This window comes from Aythya marila (genome assembly GCF_965140915.1).
Source record: "Aythya marila genome assembly, chromosome: 1".
NCBI lineage: Eukaryota > Metazoa > Chordata > Aves > Anseriformes > Anatidae > Aythya > Aythya marila.
In genome coordinates, this window is record NC_139042.1 from 137,943,162 (window position 1) to 137,962,688 (window position 19,527).

At 35.4% G+C, this 19,527-nt stretch overlaps 1 protein-coding gene across 1 annotated transcript in view; it reads left to right on the forward strand.

The window, feature by feature from the left end:
- The window catches only part of CCDC91 (coiled-coil domain containing 91), a 164,766-nt gene that overhangs the window by 112,508 nt on the left and 32,731 nt on the right, over positions 1 to 19,527 (forward strand). Inside the window, exons 10-13 of the mRNA XM_082751909.1 lie at positions 3,358 to 3,450; positions 3,624 to 3,692; positions 5,298 to 5,474; positions 15,245 to 15,358. Of these exons, the coding sequence (XP_082608035.1) occupies positions 3,358 to 3,450; positions 3,624 to 3,692; positions 5,298 to 5,474; positions 15,245 to 15,358 (453 nt within the window). The remainder of the gene's footprint in view (positions 1 to 3,357; positions 3,451 to 3,623; positions 3,693 to 5,297; positions 5,475 to 15,244; positions 15,359 to 19,527) is intronic.

A 19,527-nucleotide genomic window follows, 5' to 3' on the forward strand; every position in this document is an offset into this window, starting at 1 on the left:
TTTAGGCATTTTAAAAATAGAGGTGATTTTCTCTAACAAGTACTCCTTAGAGAATCTCTCTATGATTCTTAACTGAAACCAGTAAAATTTAACTCTTTTAATTAACACCAGTGAACTTTGATTTGTGGTAAGTATCTGATTCAATATTTGCATGTGTTTGTCTTCTGTTGTGTCATTCTTTTAAATAAATGTGAAGTAACAGATTTGTCATCTGCGCAGTCAAGTGAAGAACAACAGAGATTATCTAGCTAACAAAATTAATCATTTATTTTTTTCACCTTTGAGTTACTGGAAAAAAAGTTCGTGTATGTGCCCTGATAATTAAATATAATATCTGAAGATAAATCTACAAGAAAAGTTAGCTACACATTATTTAGTATAACCATGATGTGAATTTCACTGCTTCTTCGACAGGTGTTTTCCATTAGAATGCGTCTCCTCTATTCAGAACAATTTTAAGTAAATTCATAAGGAAATACCTCTTTACATGTTTATCCTGGAAAGGCAGATAGGTGTTTTATTTTATAAAACAGTCCAAAAGTTTTCTATTCTATTCTTCAAATGTAAAAATATTTTCCAGAACATATTATTGCAGTTCAGTAATATATTTCTAAGTGCCCTTGGAGACACTTAAAATTAGAAAGGAATAAAATTAATGAAACTGAAATTGCAGGTTTTTGGTAATGCTGGTGAAAGGGGTGTTTGCCTTCATAAGCGTTTGTGTAGAAGTGTTATGTTCTATGCATACATTTTTATTCATATAAATAAATGTTACACTTTATTGTTTGTGATTTTGTAAAATATTGTGTTGTATTGATACTATACTTTCATTTTAAGGTTATAATCATCTCTTAAATGACATGTAATAAAATACACTGATTTGCTATTAATTATCTTTTGAGAAATACACAGCATCAGTAATTTCCAGTAATTCTTTTTAACTCTGGAAAACAGCTCAGTTCTTATAGACAAAATGCACGTATTTCAGTTGCTTTACTTGGTTTATTGAAAAGCAGATAAACGGATTGTGTTTAGAAACAGTGACAGACTATACAGCTACATATAGACTACTGAACCACTTTATTTCAGTATTCATTCTCTCCCTGAAACCTGTTTCAGATTACAAGAAAACTAGAAGCAGCATTCACATATGCTGTCATCCCCTGGCTTTCAAAGTGCATGGTATCATGAATGGCTAAAAAAAAAATACATTTGCTTTCTGCTGTATGTATATATGAGAGGTGTAGGACAAACATAATTTAAATTTTGCAGCTGTTTAAATGAACTGTTTCAATCATAGAATCATAGAATGGCTTGGGTTGGAAGAGACCTCAAAGACCATCCAGTTTCAACCCCACTGCCATAGGGAGGGATGCCACCCACTAGATCAGGTAGCTCAGGGCCTCATTCAGCCTGGCCTTGAACACCTCCAGGGATGGGCCATCCACAACTTCTCTGGGCACCCTGTTCCTGTGTCTCACCACCCTCTGAGTAAAGAGCTTCTTCCTAATATCCAATCTAAATCTTCTCTTTTTCAGTTTAAAACCATCCCCCCTATCATTATCTACACAAGTAAAGAGTCCCTCTCCATTCTTTTTATAAGAACCCTTTAAGTATTGAAAGGCTGCAATGAGGCCTCCCCAGAGCTGTCTCTTCTCCAGGCTGAATATCCTCAGCTCTTACAGCCTCCCTTCATAGGAGAGATGCTCCAGTCCTATGATCATCTTTGTATCCCTTCTCTGGACTTGCTCTAACAGGTCCACTTCTTTCTTGTACTGGGGGCCCCAGAGCTAGATGCAGTTCTCCAAGTGGGGCCTCTCAAGGGCAGAGTAGAGGGGAATAATCACCTCCCTTGACCTGCTGGCCACCCCTCTGTTGATGCAGTCCAGAACACAGTTGGCCTTCTGGGCTACAAGTGCACACTGCTGGCTCTTGTCGAGCTTCTCATCTACCAGAACCTCCAAATCCCTCTCTGCAGGGCTGCTGTCAGTAGGTTCTTCTCCCAGTCTGTACTCATACCTGGGATTGCCCCATACCAGGTGCAGCACCTTGTACTTGGACTTGTTGAATCTCATTCAGTTCATGTGGGCCCACTTCTCCAGCTTGTCCATGTCCCTTTGGATGGCATCCCTTCCTTCTGTTGTATTAGCTGCACCACTCAGCTTGGTGTCGTCTGCAAACTTGCTGAGGGTGCACTCAATCCCATCATCTATGTCATTGATGAAGATATTGAAAAGCACTGGTCCCAAGACAGACGCCTGAGGGACACTGCTTGTCACCGGCCTTCACCTGGACATAGAGCTATTGACCACTACTCTCTGGGTGCAACCTTCAACCTTATCCACCAAATGGTCCACCCTTCAAATCCATCTCTCTCCAATTTAGAAATCAGGATGTCATGTGGGACTGTGTCAAAAGCCTTACAGAAGTCCAGATAAATGACATCAGTCAATCTTCCCTTGTCAATTGATCCAGTCACTCAATCATAGAAGGCCACCAGATTGGTCAGGCATGATTTACCCTTGTAGAAGCGATACTGGCTGTCTCGGATCACCTCCTGGTCTTGCATGTGCTTTAACATTGCTTCCAGGAGGATCAGTTCCATGATCTTGCCAGGAACAGAGGTGAAACTCACTGGTCTGTAGTTCTCTGGTTCTTCCTTTCCACCCTTTTTAAAAATGGGAGTGCTGTTTCCCTTTTTTCAATCACTGGGGACTTCCATCTGACTGCCATGACTTTTCTAATATGATGGAGAGTGGCTTGGCAGCTACATCAGCCACTTCCCTCAGAACCCTGGGATGGATGTCATCAGGCCCCATAGACTTGTAGCTATTCAGCTGCATCAGGAGATCCTGAATCTGCTCTTTGCTTACAGTGGGAGGGACTCTGCTCCCCCAGCCCCCGCCTAGAAGTTCAGGGACTTGAGGGATGTGGGAAGCCTGACTGCCAGTGAAGTCTGAGGCAAAGAAGTTGTTAAGTACCTCATCCTTCTCCATTTCTGTTGTTACCAGTCCTCCATCTACATTTTTCAGAGGTGGTACACTCTTTTTAAATTTAAAATGTGTGATTGTTTAGACCATCCTTATAAATTCTGTAAGAACTGTTGCTTTATGTAGTGTTGTGGTTTTTTTCAGCTTCATTTCTAAGAAAATATTAGATAATCAGGAAGCTAATTATCATAAGTTTCTGTTGTCACCAAATCAATTAAAGTAGCACTGTATATTTCATTTAATTGAATCTAAGTTTTGATTTTTTTTTAAAAGCAACCCGTAAACCTATGTCTCTTGGATGAGTTCTTCTTATCTGTTTTTTCTAGCAGACTATTGTTAAAATAATATGGATGTTTTCTCCCAATAGCATCAGAGACTTCTTGACATTTTGGAAGCAGAGAAGGAAGTCTTTTCAGAAAAGATAGAAGAAGCTTTGATGCAACAGTCACAAAAACATAAGGTACTGCTTTTATTTGCAAAAAAAGGAATCTGGTCTGCTCTGTAGAATTTCTGTGGAATGATCCTGCCACAGTTATTGACAGGAAAAGGAAGGTTTCTCAAGCAATAGACTGAAATGATTTTTAGCCACTCCTCTATTGTGTGCTGCAGTTTAACTTTTCATAATATTCACAGGAAGTGCTGGACAAATGTTTGGATGAAGAAAGAGAAAGAAGTAAGGAAACTGTGGCAGCTGCTATGCAGGTATCTCTTGTTAAGTAGTAAATGTTCATTTTGAATTACATATGTGTCATGAATGCTAAGTTCAGTAAGTCATCTCATAACCAAATTTGTCAAATGTTATGTTCTCATCTGTATTTAAATGAAAGTCTAGATCTAGAAAGGATTAATACATCTGCTGTATCTTACGCTTCATAGAGATAGTCTATGTAGCCTACTTTCTTCTATTTAAGTTAGCCTCTGAATTTATTTATTACAAGTCAGAAGGTTGCAGTTCAGTTGTTCATGTTACCTAAATGTCTGTTTTCATGGTCTTTCAATTAACAACATCAGTATCTTTTCATTTGAAGAGCCAGGTGGAAAGGTCAATTGATGATCTTAAGACAGCATTGTGCCTTATTTAACTTCTGTTAAATATGGTGATTTTCAATGAGGATAGATATTTGAAATCACCTAGAAATATGAACATTTCAACAAACTATGTTTAATTTCTAATGCGGGTATAAAATCCAGTATAAAATTTTAGTTGTTTGTAATGATCTGGGAAAATGAGCAATGTAGCTAGCACAGTTAGGCTATAGTAGAATGTCATGTGTATCTTCATTTATGGTATACACATGATGTCTGAGCACCTCTCTGAATAACACTCAGTAACACAGAAACCATATGTTAGGTGATTGATATCTAGGGGAAAAATGTGTGTGTAATAAAATATCTTAATAGGGCCTTTTTATTTTTGCTTACATTTTTATTATATGTTATAAATGTCAAATAAAAAAAAAAGATTCCAATGAACTACAAGAAACCATTTTATTAGTAAGTGTAGGTATTTGAGGAACCCAATATTTATTGCTATTTATAACTTTACTTGAGTAGTTCCAAGATCACCACCGAAGGACATTGCACTGACCTATAAGCTCATTAAAATGTGGAAGGGGGTTTTCAGCCAATGTTTGTTTTGAAATTCAGGCTGATGTTACTTATTTGTAGATGTTATGCAATGATGTATAGTCTTTCTGATAAATATATTTGTGAATGGTTCAGCACATATAGAGCAGTGCATTGTCCTTGTTACTTCAAATTCAATGTGTTTCTTCTGAAGATTTCATGTGATGTTTGAATATAGACATTGGAAAAAAAAAAGATGAACAGTGTTTTTTAGCTTAAGTAGCTAAGGAGCTTTGGGATGGAAGACATAGTTAAGTATGTTTTGGATACTTTGACAAAGACAGTGTTCAGGCTGCCTTTGGACTTTTTGTTAAATACTTGGAGATAAGAGCCTCCTGTAGGAGGTCCATGATGTGTGATTAAATATCACCTACACTAACATGGTTTCTGCTCCATGATTTTTGTGTTCACATTAATCAAGCTAATTATGATACAGTGTATTCACTAGGTGGGGATTTAAGATCTATGCTTGCAGCTCTTTAATTCCGTTAACTGCCAAGTCATTGTCCAGTGGTAATACCTGCTTAGTAGCACTGTAAAATAGATTTAAGTTCATAGTTTAGAAGTAGAAATATTTGTCTTATGTCTTGCCAACTGATTAATCTCACTAGAAGAAGAAATACATACGAGTTTTGCACCCATGTTGTCTATTTTCATCATTTATTTCTGCTTTCTTTGGAGACTGAAAAAAAAATAGTGGAGGAGGCTGTGCTGAAAGCAGTAGAGGAGGAAAGGAGAAATATGGAGAAGATTCATGAAGAAGAAAGAAAAATGTGGGAAGCAGAACGTGACAGACATAAAGAGAAAATTGCCCAGGCTGTTCGAGAAGCAATACAAGAGCAAAGAAAACATAATCAAGTTAGTACATTTTGGACCTGCTCAGTGTGCTTAATGTCTTTGTAATGTTGTGGTAGTATTTCTTGATATGTTATTTATCACTGCACCTTTGTGATATTTGAAATGAACTGCAGTCTTCTTGGTTTACCTTCATCTAGACTGTGTACGGACAGAATTTGGCACATTCAGAAAATTAACTCCTGTGACCTTTTCAGGCATGTGTATTGAAATGAGATGAATTGTGCACTGCAACTGCCTGTTTTTCACCAATGACTTCAAAAAGTCAACTCAAGACAACTAGCTCAGATACTGGCACCTACGTTGTAGATGGTTTATGTGACTATTGTATATATATTGAAAAGAAGTTACGTCTATTCCTTATTATCATGGAATTCCATTGTCTCTCTTAGAAAAAGATGTTTTTCTTAGACAAAAATTGAGCAGGTACAAAATAAAGAGGGTTATCAAAATTGGAAACATAAAACATTAACAAGACACAAGTGTTTCTAGAGTTATTTCTTAGAGAGATGCTACTATAAGGACAATTGTGTATCACAACACAAATTAAGAAAGACATTCCCTCTCAATTGCCAGTATTGTATTTAACTGGACATCAGGAGTTACAAATTAAGTATATTACAATAGCAGCTAAATTACTCTTCCAAAAGTTAATTTTGTAGTCTCTGCTGTTGGAAATATTTGGGGGAACAGTCTGTTTTGTTGGTGACCTACTTGTTGAAAATTCTTCAGACATATTGAAGATATTGAAACATATTGAAGATATGTTTCATCCAGATGTTAGAATTATACGTTGCTGTATTTTTTAATTAACAAGGTCTCCTGAATAACAACAACAACTAGTTTTGAATTTGAAGTAAACAGAAGTAAAATAGCATATCATACTCTTTGGAAACAGATCCCTTTCCAGCATTTAACAGAACTTTACATTTCCTTTTCAAGTATTTAACAGAAATATTAATCTCAAACCTAACTAAATTCAGCAGGTTATCTTTTGGTGCAAAGCCATTATTATACTCTGCATCTGTGTTACTTACATTTCTAGAGTAAATAAAATGATTTTACTTTGTATGTAGTTTTTTGCATGTAAGGTTATCAACAGATAAGATGTCAGTTTTCAATGTAGTAATTTTGCTATAATGATAATCGTTCAAGCACTCAAGCTCTTTACAACAAAAAAGATAAGCAGGTGACTTCAAAGCTAAATTTAAACTAAGAAATATTGCTCATGGTTTTGTTACAATAGGAATCATTTAGACTAACCAGAATAAGAATTGTTTACAGTGGTGTGGAGGAGCTGTTAACAAAAAGTCTCCCTTATGAGCAATAAAGTAGTTGTGTACTACAGTAAAGAAAAAGACTGCAGTTTTATAGCATGTGGAACTTGAAGAGATTAATAGGAGGAGGAATTAACAATGTGCTATTAATTTCATGTGCTGTTTAGTGATGTCCCTAAGGCAGATAGTTCTGTGTCCTGTAATTTACTGTGGAAATCTATGTGCCTTGAACAAAACCCACTGTCTGTAGAATAAGAAGTTTAAGAAGAGTTCTGAGGCATCCTGAGCATTTTTGGGTGAAGGGGTCCCATGACTGGTTCTGTGAGGTCAGCCAATCAGCCAAGGATCTATTTTTATGGATTTGGGGAGCATGTAAAATGTCTTGAGGATGGGAGAGTGGAAGAATAAGTTAATGTAGTGACTCAGGCTAGGTTTATGTTCCTTGTGGAATATTTTCCTGGACTTCTTATTTTTGATATGTCTTTAAAGTTTGATAACAGAGCAGGATAATGTTAGTAATTTAGTATGGATTAATGCATTCTTTCAGATAAAATCATAAGTATACTCTGATATCACTGCTTTTCTGAGGAAGAAATCCAGGCCTTCAAGAGGGCATTTTTTTGTTCAGATTAGGATGCTAGCTGATCAAATGATTGATGGTATTGAAGTATTGGAGTATAATGTTCTTATTATGATGCTGAGTTACTGGAGAATGTTGTGATTAATTCTCCTTTACTAAATATCTTGCTCCTGATGTGGCATTAATTAATTCACTTTTTTAATACTGAGTAGCTCTGACAACTTTGATAGTAACAGGAATGATTTCTCTTAGTTACAATATATGATGATTTCTCCTTTAAATTAGGTTCATTTTTCAAATACCTGATCTGAATACATTCACTTAAGTAAAATGCAGATTTTTCTTGAGATTTCCAAAGTTCTCTCATATAAAAATATAGTGTGTTTGAAGTTAATCTCTTTAATCTCTGCTTAATGAGTGCAAGTTCTTTAGGGAGGATGGTCTTTCACATAGAATGTTGTTTCTTACAAAAATTTTCTTGTTACCTCTGCCAAGAAATGGCTTGCCTTCTTCTGTTGTTACTCTTATAAACATACTACAGCTACTAGAGTTCTGTAAATCTGACAACAAATGTCCTACAGAGCTAATGTGAAAGATCCTAAGGTGTCAGATGTGTCTTTGGTTTAGTGCTGAAAAACACTTGGAACTACAGACAAGCAGTTTGTCTGCTTACATTTTATTTTTAAGCCTTGTACTCAACATATTTACACTTTTTCCTTAAGATTTTTCTTTCAAGAGGTATAACTGAACTATTCACTGTCTCGCAATTATTGTTTAAAAAACATAATCTGTCAAGTCAGCTCTGTAATTGCCAAAAGTAAAACACAGTCTAACATTTTGGACAATGAAATGTAAAATTGCGGTAACATAACACTTGCCTCATTTGATTTTTCATGCTCTGTTGTATAATATTTTGTGCTTCCTGCTTCAGATTTGTCACCAGATACTATTATTATGTTTAGTATCAAGTAATGAAACAATTGAGTTTAGATGAATGTAAGTGAACATTCAACAATCTCTCCTTTTGGAATTAAGCATGTAAAAATAGCTTTAGGAGCATTATTGTTATTTCAAGAAAAAAAATGTTTTCTCACCAATGCATGAGTTTGGAACTTTGGAGAAATCAAGCAAGGAAAGAGAAGCCTGACTTGTTTTTAACAAAACTATCTCCTTTTAGTTTATCTTTTTTCAAATGATCACCAAAGGAAAGAATCTATGTGTGAGAAATAAAAGATATATTTATATTTACAAGTCTGTCTTTCTTTTTTTCTCTCTCTCTTTTTTTTTTTTTTTTTCCTAAAATAGAAAAGTTTTTTTTTCCAGAATACTGTCTCCAGAGGCTGTAAGGAAAGTTCGTAAATCTGATTCCTTTCAGTTGAGTTTGGCAGCACCTGCAGGTTTTATACATGTGTTATCCAGGTGCTTAGTGCTTTTAGAAAAAATACCTTGTTTTTATTCAGACAATGGTCCTCAGGTTTGAGGAGGGTGGGATTACATTTTTAATTGCGTATAATAAGCTTTCATTCTTGAGAGAAGCAAGTAGTCTTTTAATTAAAGATAACATGCATTTGCACAGTTACTTCATGATCCTTTTACAGCACATTAGAAATTATTATAGGTGAGAAGTTTATATGTTTAGCAGACTAAACATAGGCTGGAATGTCTTCAGTATTTTTATTCTATTTTTGATACATTGTATGTTCTTTTTGTTGGTTGGTTGGTTGGTTTGGTAGTGTTTTTGTTTGTTTGTTTGTTTTCCCACTGGTAACTTCCCTGCAGGGAAGGTTTAATATATATAGTTGTTCTCTGTGTCAAGAGGAATGCTTGAAATAGAAAATTCTCCCACTAGAATGTATTATCTAGAATACTTTTTTTTGAATAAAGCAGTGGTTGCCCTGTAGATAAAGAGAATCTATAAATTTGATTGAAGCTGAAGCTTTTCCTATAGAATTTAAAATTGCAAGGAAGCTCCAAGTGAAAGAGACAATGATCAAAGATTATTTGGAAAAAAAAAAAAAAAAGCCAAAAATTCTTTGGGAATATGAGAAGATCAATACAAATTTCAATGAAGTAGGAAGGCCATATATATTCAGTTTATAATTAGGTTAATGCAGAGTAGCTATAACAGTAGCTACAGTAGCCATAACACTACCTTGCAGAGAGCTGTCTGTAGCTTTCTGTATAGTAGTGTTAAAATTTCACAGAGCTAAGTACTTAGTTACATAAATGGGGTGAAATCTGGAAGAAAAAAAAGTTAAGATGTTAAAGACAATTTATGCATCACAATTTTGGTCTTAAAAAAAAATAATTAAAAGTGAAATGAAAGCTAGGAGCTGAGGGGTGAGCCTTGGAGTTTCAACTCCATGACATAGCTTGAAACTAATAACTCTCCAAAAAGCACTCAAAACAAAGAATCACCTTGGTCATTTCCTGAAGGCTTATACTTAAAATGTTATGTATAATCTACTGCAGTTTACACTGATTCTCAAGGGAAAACAAGCCTGAATTCATCATTTCCATAATCCATGCAGGAGATATACAATAGACTAACATGTTTTGAAGACTGCAAATAATTAGAAAGGAGGAAAAAAAAAAAAAACAAACTTTATTAAAGGAAGTAACATAAAATCTGCTTCCTCTTGGACATGAGCAAAAGCACTAAGGCAAAATGATCTTACTAGTGGGAAAGTATTTCAAGAAAACTTAGACTGTAGTTTCGTTCAGCCAAGCCACAACTGAGATATACCGAGATATATGAAGAAAAAATACTTTTGTACAAAACTAAAAGGTTTGAGAAAAAAAAGAGAAAAAGCTCCCAGTAGTCTTTTCTGAGCAAGTCTTCAAACATTCAACTCATACTCCTGCGGGTTTCTGTGTTGTTATTCCATGCAACACTATAATTTCTATGTTATTATTTTAGAATATCTAATATAATTTTACTGGCAAACATCCAAATACCTGAAAAAGCTTGATTAGTTGAAAATTACTTTGTACTCTATGGACTTTAAAGTATGTTTAAGGTTTTTCCATGAGGTTATGAGTTCTAGTATAATGTCATTTCTCAGAAGGTAAAAACAGAAAATCTAGAACACACAGTGCTTAATTCTGAAAAATTAATGGCTGCTTACCTGCTATGTTATTAAAACTTTGTTTGGTATTCATGCTCATGTGCTTAAGGGAGTGCTTCTTTTAATAGTTTTGGCAAGTCTGAATCAATTTTGTATTGAATGTCTTAGGGATTTCCACACAGTCATATGTAAGTGAAAATATGAAAGTACTGGCTCTATGATTAAAGAACAAGCTTTCTTTTCTACAATTGGATTGTATTGGTTTCATCCTGATGGGCAGCTAAACTTCATCACACCACTCTCTCACTCCTCCTCCTCAAAGGAAGAGGGAGAGAAAATATGATGGAGAAGGGCTCACAGGTTAAGATAAGGACAGGGAAGTCATTCACCAATTACCATCAATATACTGGTAAAGTCTGGAAAAGTCCGCTGCATGCTGACTTTAACCATGTCTGACTTCAGAAGTGCTTTCTAATAGTTATAACCACAAACATTATAATTTGAGGGTAACTATTTTCTGAAAAACCACTAACGTTGCAGTCTGTGGTCGTATTTCCTAGATAAAATTTAGTACTGCCACCTGATCCTTGTGTGGAAACAAAAGAATTTTCCTATAAAATTGCAAACCATTATATGTTTTCTGCTGTTTTTTTTTGTAATAACTGACTGAGTGCTGGTATATAAAGTACACTGTTTCTTTCTGTCTTCCTGCAAATATACGTTTATATTCTAGTTATGTGGTTGTGATTCCTAACATATGTTTGAATGTGATTTGTCATTAAGTAATTGAGTATTTTTAAAATTTTTATTAGTTACTCTAATCTTCTAACTGACGTCAAGCGTATATGAAAACGTATATGAAAAGTCTTGTAAAGAAGCTACTTTTAGCTATAATTAAGAATGAGGCCTTTGATCAGATATCAAAAAAAAAAAAAAAAGAAGTGCAGTTTGTGGAGTGTTCACCCTCAGCTTCTCCTGAGAAGCCAGTCTTTTACTTTCCCTTGAATAAATTAAAATAATATTTAAAACCTCAAATAGTGCTATACCCTTTTTAGCTGAAGGTGAAATAGGGGCAAATTTTTACCATTGCAACAAAAGTCTAATTTAGGAAAAAGTTTAAATGTGGATATAGTATAACAGGAAAAAGCAAAAAAATAAAAATAAAGGAAAATTAAGCATGTACACTGAGAGGATTCAGGATTATTCAAAACTTTCTGAACTTCTGGATACTGGGAATATATAAAGAACAATGATGGACTTGTCTGAATTCTTGTCTTTCACTTTTTGGAATTTTTAGGGAAGCAAAGAAGATCCTTTATATCAACACCACATTGGGCATGAGTGTTGATCTGCTTGAGGTAGGAAGTCTCTGCAGAGGGATTTGGATAGGCTGGACTGATGGGCCAAGGGCAAAAGTATGAGGTTCAACAAAGCTAAGTGCTGGGTCCTGCACTTGGCGCACAACAACCCTATGCAGCACTACAGGCTGGTGGAAGAGTGACTTGAAAGCTGTCTGGCAAACAGGGACCTGGGGGTATTTGTCAATAGCTGGCTGAACACGAGCCATCAGCACACCCAGATGGCCAAGAAGGCCAACCATCCCAGCTTGTATCAGAAATAGCATGGCCAGCAGGACTAGGGAATGATTGTCCCCCTGTACTCAGCTCTCGTGAGGCTGCAACTCAAATACTGTGTTCAGTTTGGAACCCCTCACTGCAAGAGGTGCAGGAGCGTGACCGAAGAAGGGCAACGAAGCTGGTGAATGGTCTAGGAAATCATGTCTTATGAGGAGTGGCTGATGGAGCTGGGGTTGTTTATCATAGAGAAAAGAAGTCTCAGGGATACCTTATCACCCTCTACAATTACCTTAAAGGGGCCCATAGCGAGGTGAGGGTTAATCTCTTCTCCCAAGCACCAACTGATAAGATGGGGAAACAGCCTCAAGTTACTCCAGGAGAGGTTTAGGTTGGATATTAGGAAAAAATTGTTTACTGAAAGGGTTGTGAAGTATTGGAACAGGTTGCCCAGAGAAGTGTTTGAGTCACCATCCCTGGAGGTCTTCAAAGATGTGTAGATATATGAGCTTAGGGACATGGTTTAATGGTGGACTTGACAGTGCTAGGTTAAAAGTTGGACTAGGTAAGTGTATATGAAGTTAAAAAAGTTTGTATCACCTTTTTTCTCTTGAATTAAGTCTTGATAAATGAGTAAAGACTAGCATAATTATGGTATGCTTTGTTTATTGCCTCAATAGGCAATACAGCTTTGCTTTCACTTTTATACGTAATTTCATAGACAGCAGAGGTTGTTCTTAATTTTTGGAAATTGTCACTGTAAATGGAAAACAATTATTTACATTGTTTTAATATTTTAATATTGTTGTAATAGAATAATCTTTCACAAATGTATCTCTAGTGGTTTCTGTTTTCTTGAGATTTCTTCTTTTAGTAGACTTTATTTTAAAAGAACTTAATTGTATTTTTATTTGGACCTTCATTCAAATATTGTTTTATTTTTAAGTCGCAAGTAGCCTGATATTAAGGAAAGTTAACATACATTTATTATTTGTTAACATACTTGTTTTGTTTGTCCTACATTTACTAATGTAGGACTTTCTGCATAATAATGCATAACACCTTATCAGATCTCTAATTTGCCTTTGAGTTTAATGGAGTAAATGACTGCACTAGTTTACATTATAATATGAAACAGAGTCTTTTGAGACCTTTTGACAAATTAAGCTGCCATGAGAATATAAGAACAGAATATTTCTATAATGTGTAACTTTCTGCTACTTTTTTTTTCTGTTAGTCATGCCAGAGTTCCTTAGTGAAAGAGACCCTTGTCCCAGGATTTTTCTTTGGTAAAGTGAATTAAAATATATAAATAAAAAGATGATAATCTTAATCTTTCACAATTATGATTTTCAACATTTGCGTTCCTGAACAGTGAGGGCTATATAGCTGCACAGCTCAAATTTGGGATTTTAGACTTTTATATGCAAGAAAAATATAGTTCTGCAGGTACAATTCAGTTTTGGTTTAAAAGCAGTAAAAGGATAAATATCTTATACCTCTAAAACCTTAGCATTCCACCTGTTCTTCCAAGTGAATCTTTTCAATACCACTGAGTTCCTGCAAAAATACTTTCTGTGAAGAATTGTAAAACACCAAGAATGTGTAAGATAGCATTCTGAGATTTTGTATTTAAAGAAAGTGTCACTGCAGTTTGACAAATGTTTCTTAAACACATAAAGTAAACAAAGCAATAAAATGCTTGTCATGTGAGCTCTCAAACATTTGTAAAGTTATGTATTTCTCCTTATTTTACCATTATCCCTGTATAAATATGTATTGTGTTTTAACTGAATACTTTAAATTGAATACTGTAAGTTTTGCAGCAAAGTATTTCTTTTCTTCTGAATCAGACAACATATGTACAAGGTAGACTTAGTCCTTCTGACATAGGAGCTTGAATGCCTGTTAATAATTAAATCTAAAAAATAAATTAATCCATCATTTATTTTTATGTTTTTATTGAAGTGAAGCAAAATGTGGGTGGGTTGTGTTTTGTTTGTTTTTACCTGTTTTTAGTTTTGCTTTCTGTGTACAAACTGTGTTGCTTAGTAAACATTATTCTGATAGAAGATTTAGTTGATACTGGATCATATCTGATATGAATTGAGGATATGAATTGTGGTCTGTAGAAGAAAAAATGTGATAACCTTATAATTTCTATGAGCATTTGAAACAGGTTTCAATTTTTTTTTACTTCTGTATTTTTTAAGGACTAGAACTTCTTTCAAAAAAAAAAAAACACAACAAAAACAAACAAAAAAAACCAAGAAACTAAAGTAATATTTCTGAATAGCTATATTGTTATGTTTCTCTTCTATAAAAATAAATAAATAAATTCCATCCTATTAAATTTTGATGGCAGCTTACTATTTATTCACTAACAGTGAATGCAGTAAGAAAGCTTAAGTCTGCTGATATTGAGTAGCGGAAGTACATCACATCCCTGCTTCATTCTGCAGGTGCACTGATAGTATTTCTGCTACATCCACTTTTGAATGTCTAGTGTAAAAGCATAGGAATTACAAATGCATCACAAATGGCTTCTGAGAAGTAAAAATTGCTTCAATCAATCAAACAAGTGAACTCTAACTACCTGTTCCCAAGGCCCTATCTCAGATATGAAATTTCAGCTGAGGTCCACTATTTATTCAATCTATTATTCTGTATCCACACTTTCAAAGATAATGTACAGTGAATCCTGTGATTTTTCTGATTAGTCTTAAATAAATAAATAATCCTCTCTTTTCCCTTTTTCCTTTCCTCTCTCTCTTTCCTCATCCAAATAGTTTAACACATACTGTGTCATTATTTTTACTGGATGTTGTCTAATTTTCTTATGATATTAACCTTTTGTGTGTTTCAGGAATTTTGGTTGTCATCTCATGTTCCTGAATTTTGAAAACAAAACTCTTGGCTAAATATTGTTGTTACTTCTTTCATGAGTGACTTTGGGATGCCGGGACTTAATCTTTAGGACAGTGAGTTTAGTCCAGGAAAATTTTTCCTTAGCTGATAACTTATGCAAATAAGTTGTATTGGAGGTGATATATGTGTTTTAAGTTGTTCCCGGCTTTCTCTATTTTATTGTACTTCTAGTACTCAATCAGAATTGATTTAGTGTCATATTAATTTGGGGCAGGGAAGTAACTATTATAGTTAAAAAAAAAAAAAAAGTAATGATAAACTTCCAGTAGGAAAGAAAAGGATGAACTGAATTATATTTGTGAAATACTTGTAATATTTACACTTAACATGTTTTCCTTTCACAAAGGAAATTGTCAAGGAAGCATTAATGGAGGAGCAAAAACGAAGTGAAAAGGCAATCGAAGAAGCTGTGAAAAGGACAAGGGAGGAACTGCTGGAATATATTAAAGAGCAGAAAAGGGTAAGTTACCAGTGGCTAACGGGTTTTATTTCCTGAAGTGAGAAATTGATGAAGTTTATTAATCCTGAAGCTTGTCTTGAAATGCACAGAAAAACAGAAGTTTTATCTTCAGATTTTTCACTACTTTTTTCAAACAACTTCTGTTAGTATAATAAAGTTCTTCATGAATATTTGTAGACTTATAAGTTAATGACAAATCAAAAAGCAGAAATGAATGAAACAGTTGAAATCTGTGGTATTTCTTATTACAGTAACTTAAAGATGGGGTTGTAAATGCAGTCTGTCAAATTCAAGTTGTGATCAGAGGTCAGTATCAATAACATGCTGTTTTATGTTCACAGATAAGCTTCATTTTGCAGTTTGTATGCAAACAAAGGTTAACTTTTCCTCTTTACCCATACTATATGAGGGCCTGAAAATATATGATATTCAGTGGGGAAAGATTTATATCCAGTACATTGGTCTTATTAAAAAATATTGTGTTGTTCTGAAATGGTTTCAGCTATGTTAATGATGTATACTTGCAGACTAATGTTTGTACATAAGCAATCAATTGTAACTTTATAAGCTTGATTCACTTCCAGGAGAATAAAATAAATAAATTAACACACTCCTCCCCTTTGAGAATCTTTAAAAATAATTATAATCATAAGGATTCTACATAAACAAAATTACTAATTGTGAATCTAATTGGTATCATTGTCCTCAGAATGAGGTAGTGTCTTTGGTCTGTTATATTCCTTGCTATTATGGGCTGAATAATATTGTGGAAAATAGTATTTAACGTCAGAAGTTTCACTCTACTAGTAGTTCAAGATGTTGGTTGAATTCTCTTCTTCTCTTATTGTGGGTGGAGAAGTTTACATTTAGCAGCGTGGGTCTTATTGGGAAAGACATTTAAATAGATGTCCAGGGGAAAACACTGTCCGTAATGAATTTGTTTATATGTTAAGTTAGTCATTTACAGAGGATGAGCTCTGGGGAAAGTGAAAATGCATCTCATATTAGAACAGCTAGTATAATAAATAACTTAGTTAATAGGACCAGTATTGCAACTCAACTAGTCTGTGTAGTACAGAGTCCTATGTCTATGTCCTAAGTCCTATGAGGAGTGGCTGAGGGAACTGGGGTTGTTTAGTCTGGAGAAGAGGAGGCTCAGGGAGACCTTATTGCTCTCTACAATAACCCGAAAGGAAGGTGTGGGGAGCTGGGGGTCGGCCTCTTCTCACAGGTAACTAGTGATAGGACTACAGGGAATGGCCTCAAGTTGTGTCAGGGGAGGTTCAGATTGGAAATTTGGAGAAATTCTCAGAAAGAGTAGTCAGGCATTGGAATGGGTTGCCCAGGGGGGTGGTGGCATCCCTGGGGATGTTCAAGCAAAAGTTGGATGTGGTTTTGGGAACATGGTTTAGTGGGCGACATTGGTGGTAGGGGGATGGTTGGACCAGATAATCATGGAGGTGTTTTCCAACCTTAATGATTCTATGTTTCTCTTCACTGTTGATATATAGATCACACAATTTTGAATTGATGGTGAGATTGTCTAGATTTCCCAGATCAGATTATTTCAGCTGTATCTGGGAGAAAAATAAATGGGATTTTGGTTAAAATAAACCTATATGTTGTTTGAAATAACAAAAGAAAAAGTCTTCAGTTACTTGCTGCAGAGTTTCTGTAAGTTTTCCTTTGTATATAAGTGGACTTGTACATCATTTATTACTCCTTTGCAGGTACACCATACCTTTATAATCTTGTTTATATTAAAAGTATGTGGGGTCAAAGCCTGGCAAAACAAACAAACAAACAAACTGAAAAAAAAACCCTCCCCTTTTGCAGCTTCTGCTATTTCCTCCAGTCCTATCGCTGTCCCCAGACAGCAGAACTCAGCGCCTGCCCCTCCGCTCCCCTCATGAGGGAGCTGCAGGCCACCATGAGGCCTCCCCTCAGCCTGCTCTGCTCTGGGCTGAACAAACCAAATGACTTCAGCTGCTCCTCATCCTTCCTGCTCTCTAGACCCTTCACCATCTTCATAGCCCTCCTTTGGACACTCTAATAGTTTTATTTCGTTTTTATACTGTTGTGCCCAAAATCACACACAGTACTCAAATTGAGGCTGCACTATTGCAGTGTAGAGCGGGACAATCACTTCCCTTGACTGGCTGGCAATACTGTGTCTGATGCACCTTAGGATGCAGTTGAACGTCTTGGCTGCCAGGGCACACTGTTGACTCGTATTCTACTTGCTGTTGACCAAAACCCCCAGATCCCTTTCTGCAGGACTGCTGTCCAGCATCTCGTCCCCTGGTCTGTACATATAGCCAGGGTTGTCTCTTCCCAAGTGCAGAATCTGACACTTGCTCTTGTTAAACTTTATATTGTTGGTGATTGCCCAACAATTTGTCAAGATGTCTCTGCAAGACCTCTACACCTTTGATGGAGTCAACAGCTCCTCCCAGTTTGTCATCTGCAAACAAAAACACCTTCAACATCCAAGCCATTTTTCTAGTTGTATGCTGGACATTTTGTCCAGAAGGATATTGTGAGAAACAGTATCAAAGACTTTACAGAAATCCAAAATGATAACATCAACTGGCATCCCTTGGTCAGCTAGATGGAATGGAAATTAGGTTTGCTAAGTAGCAGCTTTGCCTCATGAACTCATGTTGGCTGTGACCAATGACCTCATTGTCCTTCAGGTGTTTTTCAATAACTCCCACAATAATTTTCTCCATAATTTTACCAGGCACTGAAATGAGTCTGACAGGCCTGTAATTACCAGGGTCTTCTTTCTTTCCCTTCTTGAAAATTGGAATAATTTTTGCCAGCTTCCAGTCAGCTAGGACATCCCCAGATTCCAAAGACATTTGAAAAATAATTGAGAGAGGTTTTGCAATGACATCTGCCAGCTCCCTGAGTAACCTTGCATGAATCCCTTTGGAACCCATAGACTTACATGCATCCAGATGGTGACAAGTTTGGGATTGGCTGGGCTGGGAGTTTATTATTCACACAGTCACAATTCTCCAGCTCAGGGGATCTGGGGTCCCTGATCCTGTCACTGATGTTATGAACTTGTTGTGTATTTAAGTTCAGAGTGGAAGATGTTTTTGACTCCAAATCATTAGGCACAATAGCTTATATAAAAGAGTAAAAAGAAAGAGACAGAGTAAATGGATCTTGATCAAAGCCCATGTACCTGCCAGAGTACAAAATATACCTTATGAACTATATTAAAAAGTATCAGCCTATGGAAGGAATTTCTAGAAAGGACTCAGGGAACACAACTTTCTTCCTAGGCTGAGATTTAATTATTTTTATTTTATTTTTTTTTACTGAATGATGAGGAGAGTTTCAGTTGTGCTCTTGCAAAGGTAGCATACACATTGTACATTTCATCATTGTTTTGAAAACAAGTTTTTAGAATCCTTCAAGCATGGCTACAATGCTATTACATGCATAACCTGGTTAGCAGTGGTTAAGTGTTTATCAATTTATAAAAGTTAGATCTGTCAATCCCACAAGTTTTGCAGTACATTATACATGTAGTCCAATATTATACTACACTATATGTAACAGTAAATATTTACTTAGTTTGGATCTTTGTGTTAGAAGGAATTGACTGTGAATGAGTCTTTTTAAAAATAGATTGATAATTATTTGTAGAGATCATGCATGTCAACATAATATATATGTCAACATAACAAGGAAAACAAACTAGAAATCTCCTGATGCAGTTCCAGAACTGACCTGAGTTGTAGTCCAGCTATGCTACTTCTATAATAGTGGTTACTTTTGAAGGCCAAGACACCATATGATTTACAAGTTCGGAGATTTAACAAATCCAGCTTCTCAGCATCCAACATACACTTTAACAGTCACTTAACATATAGTATGTATGTGTGGGATTCTTTGAAGTAGTAGTAAGTGACTTTAAAAAAAAAAAAAAAGTAAAAAATTGATATTCCTTTATTCTTACACAGTACTTTTCAACCCTTTTCTTTCCTGATCAGTATGCTTGTAACAGAAGTTTTTTAGAGTTGAGGAAATTAAATGTCTTAGGTTTCATAAAATTTCTGAGTGATTTAATGTCATATACATAAAATTTATTCATACCTATGGTGGAGCTATGAAGACCCTAGTTCAAACTTGCTCACAGATTAACTCTGAAT